At 37.2% G+C, this 13,881-nt stretch overlaps 9 protein-coding genes across 9 annotated transcripts; 5 read left to right on the top strand and 4 right to left on the bottom strand. All coding sequences in view use genetic code 12, as the record gives it.

Moving 5' to 3' along the window:
* Positions 1-127: 127 nt before the first annotated feature.
* On the top strand, positions 128-1,348 carry CORT_0H01950 (hypothetical protein; the record flags this gene model as incomplete). Its single annotated transcript, XM_003871383.1, has 1 exon — positions 128-1,348. One exon carries the CDS (start codon positions 128-130, stop codon positions 1,346-1,348), a length of 1,221 nt encoding a protein of 406 aa, XP_003871432.1.
* Positions 1,349-3,139: 1,791 nt separating this feature from the next.
* CORT_0H01940 (Mrp7 protein) lies at positions 3,140-3,934 on the bottom strand (the record flags this gene model as incomplete). The annotated part of the gene is made up of 1 exon (XM_003871382.1): positions 3,140-3,934. One exon carries the CDS (start codon positions 3,932-3,934, stop codon positions 3,140-3,142), a length of 795 nt encoding a protein of 264 aa, XP_003871431.1.
* Positions 3,935-4,158: 224 nt separating this feature from the next.
* CORT_0H01930 (hypothetical protein) lies at positions 4,159-4,653 on the bottom strand (the record flags this gene model as incomplete). The annotated part of the gene is made up of 1 exon (XM_003871381.1): positions 4,159-4,653. One exon carries the CDS (start codon positions 4,651-4,653, stop codon positions 4,159-4,161), a length of 495 nt encoding a protein of 164 aa, XP_003871430.1.
* Positions 4,654-4,831: 178 nt separating this feature from the next.
* CORT_0H01920 (Caf40 protein) lies at positions 4,832-5,794 on the top strand (the record flags this gene model as incomplete). Its single annotated transcript, XM_003871380.1, has 1 exon — positions 4,832-5,794. The coding sequence occupies one exon, from the start codon at positions 4,832-4,834 to the stop codon at positions 5,792-5,794; it is 963 nt and encodes a 320-aa protein (XP_003871429.1).
* A 134-nt stretch (positions 5,795-5,928) lies between these two features.
* On the bottom strand, positions 5,929-6,603 carry CORT_0H01910 (Prx1 cysteine peroxidase; the record flags this gene model as incomplete). The annotated part of the gene is made up of 1 exon (XM_003871379.1): positions 5,929-6,603. One exon carries the CDS (start codon positions 6,601-6,603, stop codon positions 5,929-5,931), a length of 675 nt encoding a protein of 224 aa, XP_003871428.1.
* A 759-nt stretch (positions 6,604-7,362) lies between these two features.
* Positions 7,363-8,634, bottom strand: CORT_0H01900 (Pfa4 protein; the record flags this gene model as incomplete). Its single annotated transcript, XM_003871378.1, has 1 exon — positions 7,363-8,634. One exon carries the CDS (start codon positions 8,632-8,634, stop codon positions 7,363-7,365), a length of 1,272 nt encoding a protein of 423 aa, XP_003871427.1.
* Positions 8,635-8,864: 230 nt separating this feature from the next.
* CORT_0H01890 (Pre10 alpha7 (C8) subunit of the 20S proteasome) lies at positions 8,865-9,784 on the top strand (the record flags this gene model as incomplete). Its single annotated transcript, XM_003871377.1, has 3 exons — positions 8,865-8,867; positions 8,931-8,979; positions 9,045-9,784. The coding sequence occupies 3 exons, from the start codon at positions 8,865-8,867 to the stop codon at positions 9,782-9,784; spliced, it is 792 nt and encodes a 263-aa protein (XP_003871426.1).
* A 262-nt stretch (positions 9,785-10,046) lies between these two features.
* Positions 10,047-12,335, top strand: CORT_0H01880 (hypothetical protein; the record flags this gene model as incomplete). Its single annotated transcript, XM_003871376.1, has 1 exon — positions 10,047-12,335. The coding sequence occupies one exon, from the start codon at positions 10,047-10,049 to the stop codon at positions 12,333-12,335; it is 2,289 nt and encodes a 762-aa protein (XP_003871425.1).
* An 851-nt stretch (positions 12,336-13,186) lies between these two features.
* On the top strand, positions 13,187-13,555 carry CORT_0H01870 (hypothetical protein; the record flags this gene model as incomplete). The annotated part of the gene is made up of 1 exon (XM_003871375.1): positions 13,187-13,555. One exon carries the CDS (start codon positions 13,187-13,189, stop codon positions 13,553-13,555), a length of 369 nt encoding a protein of 122 aa, XP_003871424.1.
* Positions 13,556-13,881: the final 326 nt, after the last annotated feature.

Raw genomic sequence — 13,881 nt, 5'->3', positions numbered from 1 at the left:
CCCTCCCCCAACCCCCACACATCTACAACTAGGTGTACGCGTCAAAAGAAATAGAGTCATCCTTTTCGGTACATACTTTTGCAACCCATCACGTGATCCAACATATTTTTTTAAAAGTGCATCAATCATGGTGAATGTTTTCAATGTACAAATCTTTTTCATTGTTTTCAGAGAATGTTTAGAAGCAGTTGTTGTTGTTTCTGTTTTACTAGCATTCTTAAAGCAAGGTATTGGTAAAGCTACTGATGACCCCAAAGTTTATAAAAAATTACGAAATCAAGTTTGGTATGGTGCGGCGCTAGGTGTCATTATTTGTCTTATTATTGGTGTCATCTTCATTGCATTGTTTTATACCTTGGGTAATGATATTTGGTCCTCATCGGAAGATTTATGGGAAGGCATTTTTTGTATTATTGCCACTGTTTTAATTTCATTGATGGGTATTGCTATGTTGCGTATCAATAAGATGAAGGAGAAATGGAGAGTCAAGTTGGCCCAAGCTTTGACTAAAGTACCTGATAAGAAGAAGGATAGATTCAAGATTGGTTACTTAACTAAGAAATATTGTATGTTTATCTTGCCATGCATCACATGTCTTAGAGAAGGTTTGGAGGCTATTGTTTTCGTTGGTGGTGTTGGATTAAACTCACCAGCTACGGCATTCCCCATTCCAGTCATTTGTGGTTTGATTGCTGGTATTGCTGTTGGTACACTTTTGTACTACTCTGGATCATCAGTTTCGTTGCAAGTGTTTTTGATTATTTCAACCGGTATTTTGTACTTGATCGCAGCTGGTTTGTTCTCAAGAGGTGTTTGGTACTTTGAATCACACGTCTTTAACAACCAAACTGGTGGTGATGCTTCAGAAAATGGTTCTGGCCCTGGTACTTATGATATTGCCAAGTCTGTCTGGCATGTTAACTGTTGTAACCCAGAAATTGACAATGGTTGGGATGTTTTCAATGCACTTTTAGGATGGCAAAACTCTGCCACTTATGGTTCAGTCATTTCTTACAATATGTATTGGCTTGCTGTTATTGCCACTTTGTTGTTGATGCTTTATGAAGAAAAATACGGACACTTGCCATTCTTGAAGGGAGTTACTTTGCGCTCATTGAATCCAATGTACCATATCAAGAACAAAAAGAAGCACGAATTGACAGCAGAAGAGAAGGAGAAATTGTTCAATGATTTGAGAAACGCTAGATTGGGAGCAGATGATGAGGAAGAAGAGGAAGCAAATGCCGGTGCTAGTACTGGAGACTCTGATGATGTTGACGAAGTCAAGAATGAAACTGTTAGAGTAAGTGGAGAAAAAGGAGAGCACAAAGTTAGTGAAGCCATTTAGATTACACACACACACACACACTAGGGTATACCTTTGGTATACCCCAATCAAGTGGTTGATATAACAATGTTGCAACCTTCTCCTATTTTTGTCATTTGCGTTTATTCTTCAAGTGAATTTGTTAGCGTTTGGTATGGTTCTACCTAGCTATCATTTTTAAATTGTTTATTTTATGTGTGATTTTCATTGCAGGACGGGGGATCGGGGGGTTCGGTCGTCCAACATCTTTTTATATATCACTGTTTTTAGAATATCATTAATACATTTCCGGGATTTATAATGTAACGAATTGAAGCACTCTAATTCTTCAACACAGCTGTTGACGAGATGGTGTGCGTAATCAGGAATACAAGACGACACAAATGAAGATCAATCAAAGTTCATGTAAAATTGCATCTGCTTTGGTGTGCCTTTACTTATCACATTACAACCCTCTATATCCATCCATTTGCCAGCAGAGACAAACCCCTAGAAGTATTGCAAATATACCTAAACTTCTTTGTCCCCAACAAATATGTATTCCATGTTCTCTTCGGCTTTCCATGGGGATTGAACGAATCAGTCATCACCCCCTTAACAAAATGTAAACCTGTCACCATCAAAGCTTGATTACAACTACAAATGAGCTTCTCTCGTTGCATAAGGTTGAAATGCCTTCTGACTCCATTTGGGACCAACACTAAGCTCCCACCAACCTCAGAAACTATTCTCAGCCGCTCCATTTGTCACGTGACAGAAACCGCCGTGGTCAGAACAGTCACCCCAGTGATTACCAGTTTACAGAAAGAGGAAAGAATTTTGAGTGGTTAATATAGCTTTTGAGATTTTTGGTGGTAACAATAAATTTCTCAATTTTCTGTATATGCAATTTTTGCAACCAACTTTATAATATGCTACATACGTTAATGCAGTATCATATCAAATTTAGGAAAACAAACATAATCATAGACACAATAGCTTATGCAGAGAACTACTATCATCGAAACAAAACAAAACCCCCTCAATAAAAGGTGTAGTTGCAATTGCTGTTGTCCCGGTGTTTTCAGTGGAATATATCTTTTTCGTATATATACAGACCCTTTTGTAGCTAACTTAAAATGTCTACTCTTTTACAGTCAATTCAATCACGCACATTGAATCCGAAAGGTATTGCATCTGTGAGATGCTGTGAATATAACACAAAACTGAATTGTTGAGGCATTGCCATTCACAGATGTATACTTAAAATTGGATACTTTTGTAAAACAACACAAGGATGTAGTTTAATACTTCTAAGTCGATACGATCACTCAACTTTGTCTAAAAGGCTTCCTCATTACTAACTCCGAGAGTTCCGGATCTAAAGCAGGACCTACAAAAGCAATGAGAGGCACAAAATAGTCACAATATCGAGAAATACAACGAACTCCACTACAATCCCTTGCCCACATGCCATCCAAAAGAACCAAACCTTTGATTATGTTTTTTGGAAGAGTACAATAGACTATATACAAAAGGAATTAGTTGTAGCTTATCCAATAAAACAGGTCAATCGTAATTCTTCATTTGTTTTAAAGCTCGAGTATTTACAAGTGCAACATTCTGCTAATGGATGATGAGATGAACTTTCTTTAATAATAAAATTTTTGGTGAAAGTCCAGCCCATCTTGCACCAAACCAGGCCCGACAATGGAAAGGGTGTTTAACGACATTTGTTCAGAGTGTTTGCATGTTGGCCAAAGCATCATATCGCCTTTGTAAAGCGTAAAATGCCCCATTAAATAAACAAATTACTTCAATGAGGTGGTTTTCTCATTGACTGGGTACCAAACTGTCAACCTTCTTGGCAACTTCCAAGTACTTGGTTTTTGCTAAATCAAAATCACTATCATTAAGCTCACCTCTTCTATATTGAAGTCTAATATTGTAAAGTTCATCATATGTAACTTGAAGTTGTGCTTGTGATAGTTCTTGACCAAGGTCAACAAATTGGGAGATCTTGAACAACCTCTCAGCAGCTTTTTCAGTCTCTTGTTCCGACAACTTTATTGAAGAATCCTGTGCCAATTTAGCCTTGTTTTCATTAATTCTCCTTTTCCGAAGCAGATATTGCTTATTTTGAGCTTTTTGCAATTGTGGCAACGCAAGTATTTCCTTTCTCGATCTTTGTAATTCTTCATTCTTGGCAGCAACGGGGTCTTCAATAGGTACGTATCCGAATCTTCTCAACCTTGGAGCAAAATGATCCTTGGGAAGTCTTATATCCTTTTTCAATGCCACTCCAACGTATTTTCTCAATGGATGGAAAGGATCAAAATAAAATCGAACAAATCCTGGTTCAACAGCATATATCGTGTGATCAACCCCAATTCTAACATTTTCACCAGGATGGATCTTTGTACCTCTTTGTCTCATTATAATTTGACCAGGCTTGACTGGATGTCCTTCATTAACTTTGGGTCCTAATCTTCTACCAGCAGAATCCTTGTTGTTTGTCTTTGAACCAGATACTCTCTTTGTAGCAGTACGAACCTGGATTATCGACTTGATAGAGCTGGTTAACCCGGAAACGGGCTTCCCTATAAGTAAGTTCTTCAAGGATAGCATACTTTGCTTGAGCGGTCTGGTGAATTAAAGTGTAAAGGGTTAAGTGAAAGAAATCGAAAAAAAAAATTTTCGTCAGGATTTCCGTTTGTCGCGACATTGATTTTCATGGAACTCGACATGTAAGTAATAACCTTACAAGCTTATTCCGTAATTGAAGAATGCAGAAAAGTGTATGTATTTATCTATATCAGGAAACAGTATAACAGAAAGGAAATAATCTGCCTTTATGCCTTACTTGTGAATTTTTCCAAGATCTCCAAGGCAAGCAAATGGTCCTCTTCTTGAGCCAATCCACTAATAGTTAAAGCTCCAATAGGAAACTCATTTGACCCAACACGCAATGGTACACTTCCACCGTGAGAAGCATATTCTTTTGGAGATACAAACATGGCCTCTTCAATAGATTTACCCTTTTGTCTAAGTTTCTGTCCAATGTAAAAACTTGATTTTCCAAATCTGAAAACGGTATTGTACTTTCTTTTAACCCAATTGTCATTGTCCAATGCTGTTCCTGAAGACACAGCAGAGTGGAATAATGTTTGACCATTGGTCAAGGTGATATCAATAACAACTCCCTTGTTTGGGTGAGATTGTTGACATAACTGACGACCCAAAGAACCCAATTTCCAAGCAACCTCACTATTGAATGATTTGAGTGTATGTTTTTCCTCAAGTGCCGAGAGTTCTTCTAGGCTTGCACTGTAGATTTCATGTGGCATTGTGTGTATGTTTGTAAGTGAATTATAAGTTGGGCGATCAGTAATAAATGAAAACGGACTTTTCAATCGACATAGAGAAAAAGTCAAATTGAAAATCTAAGAACAATTTACAGCTTTATAACTTACCGCCACCCATAGACCAGTTCACCTACAACAACAGCACCAACGACTACCCAAAATGTATTCAACTCCTCCACAAGCAAGAGCACTCCCACTATCTATAAACCAACCACACACCGATGGTCAACAAGTTGGCCTGATAGGAAATGCATTAAATGATGAACAGATATACCAATGGATAAACGAACTTGTCACAGGAACTAATAGAGAAAAGGCGTTACTAGAATTGGGTAAAAAAAGAGAGCAATATGATGATTTAGCTTTAGTCCTTTGGAATTCCTTTGGTGTAATTACTGTCTTGTTAGAAGAGATTATTAGCGTTTATCCATTTTTGGATCCACCAAATTTAAGTGCTTCAACTTCAAATAGAGTATGCAATGCTCTTGCATTGTTGCAATGTGTGGCATCAAATGTACAAACGAGGAGTTTGTTTTTGAAAGCTAATTTGCCGTTGTATTTATACCCATTCTTATCTACCAATGCTCGTCAGAGATCGTTTGAATATTTAAGATTAACAAGTTTGGGAGTGATTGGTGCATTAGTCAAGAATGACACTCCAGAAGTTATTAATTTCCTTTTAACAACAGAAATAGTACCCTTGTGTTTGAATATAATGGAAATTTCATCGGAATTGTCCAAGACTGTTGCTATATTTATTTTACAAAAGATACTACTTGATGATCAAGGCTTAAACTATATTTGTACAACATTTGAAAGGTTCCACACAGTTGCTTCTGTCTTGTCTAAAATGATTGAACAATTGGCTACATTAACTATTACAGGCGCTAATGGTAAACCTGTTACAGGACAAGGTCAAACGTCGTCGAATAGTTCAGGAAGGTTATTGAAACATGTGGTGAGGTGTTATATGCGACTCTCAGATAACCTTGAGGCTAGAAAAGCGTTAGCAAATATCTTACCTGAGCCGTTGCGTGATGGTTCATTTTCATCTATTTTACAAGATGATATTGCTACAAAGAGATGTTTAGCTCAGTTGTTGACTAACATAAATGAGTTGTAAATAAGGGCAATAGAAATGTATACCCTACAGAGGACTTCAATATGTAGGCCTTATAGATTAGGTGTGTGTGTGTGTGTGTGTATGTACGTGTGTGTATTAACTGTTACATACTAAACAATTCTTCCCGACTTTGTTTATTTAGATTCTTTAGTATCCAATGGAGTCAATCTCAAGTATGGTTTGATAATTCTAAACTTTGGAAAGAGAGTCTTTGCTTCCTCATTTGAGACAGATGGATGAACAATAACATCATCACCTGGGACCCAGTTAATTGGAGTAGTAACTCTATATTTATCACCAGTTTGCAAAGAATCAACAACTCTTAAAACTTCAGCAGTGTTTCTACCAGTACTAGCTGGGTAAGCCAAAGTCAAACGAATCTTCTTTTTTGGGTCAATAACAAAAACTGATCTAATAGTAAATTGAACACCTTTATCATCAACATTGGTAGCATCTTGGTAATCAATCATATCATATAAATGAGCAATTTTTCTTTCTGGATCAGCAATAATTGGGAAACTCAATTTTGAACCAGTAACCTCATCAATATCCTTAATCCAAGCCTTGTGCGAATCAGAATTGTTTGCTGATAAACCAATCAATTTAACATTTCTCTTGGCAAATTCTGGTTCCAATTTAGCAAAAGCACCCAATTCAGTAGTACAAACAGGAGTAAAGTCATCTGGGTGACTGAATAAAACAGCCCATGAATCACCAATGTAGTCATGGAATGAAATTGGTCCATTGGAAGTTTCAGCTTGGAAATCTGGAGCAGTAGATCCTAATCTAAGGGTTTTTGATTCAGACATTTGTTATGTATATAATTGCAATTGATATGTGTATAAGCAAAAGAAGAAGAAGAAATGAAAAATTTCCAATTGAAATAAACAAATTTTACTATTCAGCGGCAATTGGTTGAGTTTATATATTCCCAAAGGGAGAGAGAGTAGTAGTAGTAGTTTTAGTGTAATTGTACATTACGTTGTATGATGTAAAACTGTGGTTGGTGCATTGTCTCTATGGCTTTGTGTTATAAATGGAAGAAGCAATTATTGTCACAAATCACGTGCAATTGGCTTGCACATATAAACTTACCTCAGTATCCTACTATACTATACTTTATAACTAATTAATTGATCGAAACAGATAGAAACTTCTTAGCTTCAATTCATTTAGTTGAACTAAATAGATAAGAACTATAGAGTGAGAATTAATTGTATTGCAAGGTCAACATTGTTAAAAAATGGTTACTATTACATTTCAAAAACACGTGACACGTGAGTCTCTGTAGTCATGTAGACTTACTTTTCGCAACAAATTGTACTCGAATTCATTGCAAAAAACCTGATGTTTCCTAGTAGTTCATATTCCATTTCCTTCTCTATACACTTTGTGTCGTGTTATATATCAAAACACCCTTGCCGCCACCAAGTGTACTAAAGAATTATATCTTCTTTTTTTTTCCAATACAGCTTTCTTTTTCACGGGTCAACTTACACTAAGACGAAATAGTTCGTCTGTAATATTAGTTTTAGTTTCAATTGTGGCATTTCGTTCCATCTATACACCTATAATTTATCATCATCAGAGTCATCAATATATACACCGTAATCATCTAAGCTTTCTCCCATATCGTTATGCCAATTGCTTCGTTTAGCATTGTATCTGGGATCCAACTGCTTCTTTAATTGTGAATAATTCTTTATACTTCTTAATTCATCATCACTAGGAGTTGGAATTGTTATATTTTGATTTCCACCATCGGGGGGCCATGGAAGTTCCAACTGATCGTCTTCTTTGTAGTCTACTGAAGGTTCAATATTGAATCCATTGTTGTTCGGTTTAGACCATGGTACTAACCACATCAAGGGAGACCCTAAAAAGTACTTGATATTACTCCAAACTCCATAATCATATGGAAATATCACATCATCCATGGTGAAATTTTGGGGCACAATCTCTTCCTCCTCTTCATCTTGATCAACATCACCCTCCAACATATCGTCATGCGACTGTGACTCTGTTGTTACAATTTCTGAAGTTCCAGCACTAGTCAGCCCAGAACTCTCATCTTGACTTATTTCCTCCATAGCGAATTCCCCCTCGTCAATTGGAGTCTTATTAGTCCATGTGCTCAATTGTGGTAATTGTTTCCCATACAACTGCTTATAATTCAATCTAATCGATTTCCATAGTCTTTTGCTATGAAATTGACTATCAATCCTATCCCATTCCCAAATTTCAATTTGAGTCATACCTTTACCAATATTAATCAAACATCTGATGAATAACAATGAAATACTCAACAAAACAAACAAATCGATTGGAGTAAAAACAATGACTGCAATTAATTCTGATCTTTTGATAAGATATATTGGTTTATCCAGATCATTGTAGTACCCCACTATCCTCTCACATAATCGCACTAATAGATAAGTGGTTCCCACAATAACCCAAAATAGGAACCTCATGAAATGTGGTAGGTTTTTTGCTCCAACACAGTTAAGTGTCCATGGGCAATGATGGTCCATTGCCATCACGCATACATTACATTTCGAACAATGGTGAGTTCTAGGTGGCTTATAGCTTTGACATTTGGTGCAATATCGTTTCCATTCACCCTTTTTAGGAGTGTAACCTTTTGGAGACTGCCCAGGACCCGTAAATATTGCCAAAATATACGATATCCAGACCATGGATGTTATACATTCATAAATGATCTGTTGTGTGGTTGACAAATGATGACGAAGAATAAAATAATGTGAGCCATAGGCAGTGAGTCCTATAACCAACGAAGGTATTATCACGCCTAACAAAGGCCATCGAAACTCAAGCATCATCTAGATTTGCAATAAACCAGAAGGATACAACAATTTTGATATGAGTATGCCAGTAGTCTTAATGGATAGTTTGCGTCAAAGTGTATAAGTGGATCGTGTCGTGTACTTGAACACCATTTTTGTTTACATACTTTGACAGCATCAATTTTGTAGTGGCGAAAAATATCAGAGACTTTTACGATACAGTTATCAAGATTTACTTTTACTACACAGTTGAATAGGAATATACAATGGTATGTTTTTGAATGTTGCGTTGCCTTCCTAAGTCCAGATCATATTACTAACTCATCATTTAGACGTCAATTGGTACTGGATACGATTTATCAAATAGTGTTTTCTCTCCAGGTATGTTGACATTCATATTTCCTTATCAGAAAAAAGAACTTCGTGTTACTAACTACAGACTCTAGATGGAAGGAATTTTCAAGTAGAATATGCAATGAAGGCAGTGGAAAATGGAGGTACTTCAATCGGTATCAAATGCAAGGATGGCGTTGTCTTGGCCGTTGAAAAAATCGTCAATTCGAAATTATTAGTGCCTGGTAAGAATAAGAGAATCCAAACGGTAGATCGTCATATTGGAGTAGTCTATTCCGGATTACTACCAGACGGTCGTCATTTTGTCAATAGATCTCGAGACGAGGCCCAGTCATTCAAGTCGATATTCAAAATCCCCATGCCTGTTCCAAATTTAATGGATAGAATGGGAATATATGTACAAAATTACACCTGCTACAACTCGGTTAGACCTTTTGGTGTTGTTTCGATAGTAGGAGGGGTTGATGACGATGGACCACATTTGTACATGATTGAACCGAGTGGAACTTGTTGGGGATATAGTGGAGCAGCTACCGGGAAAGGACGTCAAATTGCCAAATCTGAGTTGGAAAAATTAAACTTTGAAGAATTGACTTGTAAGGAAGCTGTTAAAGTTGCGGCCAAAATTATTCATTTGGCACATGAGGATAATAAGGATAAGGATTATGAATTGGAAATTTCATGGGTCAGTAAAGAACACACGGGCGGAAAACATCAATTAATACCAGAAGCTGTTTTGGCAGAGGTTAGAAAACAAGCAGAAGAGGAAGATGACGAAGATGAGGATGAGGAAGAAGGTGACGAGAATAAGGATGAGGAAATGGAAACATGATAATAGGAGGATGTCTAGTTATGGATTAGAGTCGAGCTGTGTAGAAGTCAAAATAAATAATTCAATCAGCTAAGGAGGGACTGCCGGACAACTTGCCTATTGTTGCTAGTAAAACCTCTGTACATCTACGCCAGAACATTTAGTGCATTAAGAGCAACCTGCATATAAAAAAATGTAAACAAACGGTACGAATCAAATCTGAAACCAGTAACCAGTTTACGCGGATAGCAGTCATTTTCATCACCACTTTTCCAAAGACAGCATGTCCCCAGGGGTTCTGGTGGAAGATCCAGCAAGTTTAGGTGATAAGGAATTAATGAATCTGGATGTTTTCGAAGAGGAAGATGCTGAACTTGAGCTACGGCTGGTATCGAGTACCCAATCCATAGTACAGTCATCGCTATCTCATGATATGTCAAGCCCATTTATAGCAAATCCACAATCCCCTAGTGGAGAGAAAAGCGATTATATAGAGAATAGAGAAGTTGATGACAGGAACACCTTCAACGTCTTTAATTCTTTGAGACAGGATCCAAATGGAGGACGTCATCAGGGTAATGAACTAGGGAAGCACTCACCCGTAAAACACGATTCCTTTGTTGACAATTCACTTGATGACAGCCATTTGAACCAAACTCCGATAAAGTTGAGCTATCAGAACTTGTCACCATGGAGACAATTTCGGCCTCCAAGCAATTTGAATGCTTTGCAAAGTTCATCCACCATCTTCAACAACAAGCCAGACTTGAAATATTCCGCATTCAATCCTACATCATCAGAATCCGAAACGAAGACTCACTCAAAATCTGAAGAACTCAACAACGAACTATTGCATTACAAAGTTAAGCTCAAATTGATGAGAGATTTTTTGCGAGATCTTATTGACAAGAAAAGTATCGATACAAGTGAGATTCGACTGATAATAGCTGAGGTTGATATCAAACCTAGTCAACTGCTGCTTGAGAAACAGATTGAACAATTTGAAGTCGAAAAGAAGGAATTACTGGGAATTATTGATGAATTGTACGCACAACTTGAAGAGTTTGAGCATTGCATCCAAGCTCAACGAGATAAAATAACCGGTTTGAACAGTGTGTTTCATAGATGCCAAGATTCGATTGAGGCTTTTACGATTCATTTACAGGAAGATGGGAAGTCAAGACCGTGGAGGGATATTCTTGATCATCTGCTCACAAAATCGCTTCCAGAACGAGTGGAAATTCTTATTCACATTGCAAAAGAAGCGATTACACTATCCATAAATGGAGAAGCAAAGGTGCCAGGCAAGAGAAGTACACCACTTACGCCACCTATATCGAATTACGAGCTGGACAGTAATGCTAGTTTAGCTAAAGAAGTAGAAGGATTGAAAAGGGAAAATCGGAAACTTTTGGAACAAAACAGGGTGATAACGAGTGAACTAGATGATAAAGATCAAGAAGTTTTAGATTTACAAAAACAACTTGAAGCCACAACCGAAGCGAATGTGAAATTGAGGCAGAATATGGAATTTGAGACAAAGGGAAACGCAGAAAAAGTGATACATTTGCAGAAAGTGATCAATGGACTTGAGAATGATCTAAAAGAAGCAGCAGACCAACGTATATCGAATGATCATACAGAAAGGATATCGCCAGCACAATATGAATGTTTGTTCACAGAGCATCAGGATCTTCAAAATGCATATGCCAACCTACTAGAAGAGTTGAATCAATTACGAGAATCAGCCGCCAATCAGCTTCCAATGCAAGAGGATAAAGCCGAGCAACATAGCTCTAACCTGGAAACAACATACCTCAGTGACCAAGGGGCCAAAGTAACTGAACTCAGGGCCGAACTTGACCGAGCTATGAAGAAGCTAAAACTACACGATTCAGATCAAGCGCAAATGACCTATATAAACACACAACTCAAAAAGGAGAACGAGGAACTACAATCCAAATTGAAGAAGATGGCTGATTTTGTGACCTACACCACCACTGATGAAAAAGAACGTGTAGTTAAAAAATTATCAGTAATTGAATTTCAGTTCAAAGATTTGCTCAAGTTTGACTTGGGTGAGTTTCAAAAATTGATACAGTCATTCAACAAAATAGCCGAGGATGAATCGTTGCTTAATCCAATCAAGAGATATGAAAGAATTAAAAAAACTCTTGTGTGCGATCTTGATGAAAGTAATACTCGAATATTGAGAGATAATCATAAATTGGTATTTGAGTATTTTGTTCGAGCAACTGATATATTGATAAATAACTATGTGAGATTATTGCTACAAGGGGATGAGACGCAGTCTAATGAAACTTGGATGAAGCAAATAGCAAAGCTTAAAGAACAAAATGGGTTGCTAAAGAATGAATTGGAGCTGCTACAAAGGAAAATACAGGAGTCTGCTACAACAGAAGCAGAATCGCCAACGTCACAGTTAAGATTAAATGACATCAGACAGAAATGGAAGGCAGAAAGGGAAAGGCGAATTATGGAAGATAAAGAGGCACAAAAGAGGTATAATGAGTTAAGAAATGAAATTTCTAAAACGAGATCTGCTACATAATAACAGAAGGGGATCTACTTTATATTTTACCAGTATTCAAATAGGTTCAATAGAAGTTGAAGAATAGTATATTGGAAAAAATGTCGGATTTTATAGAACTGTTCATGTCCATAGTAGTTCCACCAACTTAGCATTATATAACGTATTAATCAAACAAAAATAAATGGATTCAAGGTTGGTACCGTTTTTTTTTTTCGCAACTAACGGCTATCCTCCTTAAGTATGATAATGCTACAATTCCATTCGATCCTTCCCTCCCTTATGATTATTATTAGCACCGTTGTGCGGTATACTTGGTACTTCCTGTCCCGTCTCAGGCTATTCCGAGCACAAATTTGGGTGCAAAATGCGTTGCATACCAAAAATGGCACATAAACGACTGAAACCACTTAATAAGTGGAAAACCAATACAGGGTCTCACTAATAGAGGCCGGACGAACCATAGGTACGTTTAAAAGCCTAGAAAGATATTCTTGGTGCCCTGGAATAGCGAATCTATGCCAAAAATGTTTTGGGCGTCTAGGAATAATCAAACAGGTCCAGAATTTTGTCTCAGTCTTACAGTTGCGCTGTGTAGGCTTTGGGTAGTCTTTCATAGACTTGTTGAGATTGGGGTCTTCCAATCAACTCTCTATGGCGTAGTAATTGTTAAATGGCATAGCGATCAACAGTAACCATGCAGCTAGCTATATGCCCCATAAGGTTATAGGGCATATAGTTAGAGCAGAGAGTATTATTGCAGCTTCAAGTTTTGGTAATGACAAAGACAATTTTTAAAGCCACAGTCTTTTTCTCAGACTCACTCACTTCTAGACTTCTACACCACATCCCATACACAACACATAAGAGCTATGTCAGCCCAACCGTCCTCATTACCATCGTCATCATCAAATGAGTATATCTCTAAAGCCAAGAGCTTAATATCAGAATACCCATATTTGATGCTTTCAAAATCTTGGTGTCCCGATTGTCATTACGTTTACAATTTATTCCAACAATTGGGCATATACGACAAATTACACATCATCGAATTGGATCAATTCAAAGACCAAGATGAAGCAACTGCTTTGGAAAACGCATTCACCGAAATCGTTGGCAAGAAATGGGTACCGCTGTTGTTTTTCCAAGGCAAATATTGGGGTAATGAACAAGATTTGAAAAATTTACGTAAACAAGGACAATTGGAATCAGAGTTGAAGAAATTGAACTTACTTGTATAGAGGGTACTGTTTGTATAACCTATAAGAAACCTACGGTGCAATACAGTTAGAACTCTTTGTAATCTTCGATTTCTACATCATTCTGTAGATTTCATTCGAGATAATTCAGTCCGATTCGAGTATGAACTGATACTAATTTTGCAATTAAAAGCTATTTCTCTATTTCAGTATCATCATTGTTGACCTTCATCTATAGCACTTTCAAGTGTAAATACTCAAAACAGTTCGATTTATAGTCACCTCTGAAATGCAAAATGGTTGCTGTTTATGATATTTTCAACTGAGTCACAAAATGACTCACTAGTGTGTGTTATTCACCACGTCGT

Source organism: Candida orthopsilosis (assembly GCF_000315875.1).
Source record: "Candida orthopsilosis Co 90-125, chromosome 8 draft sequence".
Classification (NCBI taxonomy): Eukaryota; Fungi; Ascomycota; class Pichiomycetes; order Serinales; family Debaryomycetaceae; genus Lodderomyces; species Lodderomyces orthopsilosis.
The sequence above is the reverse complement of the archived record's forward strand: the minus strand, read 5'-3'. Positions and strand labels throughout refer to the sequence as shown.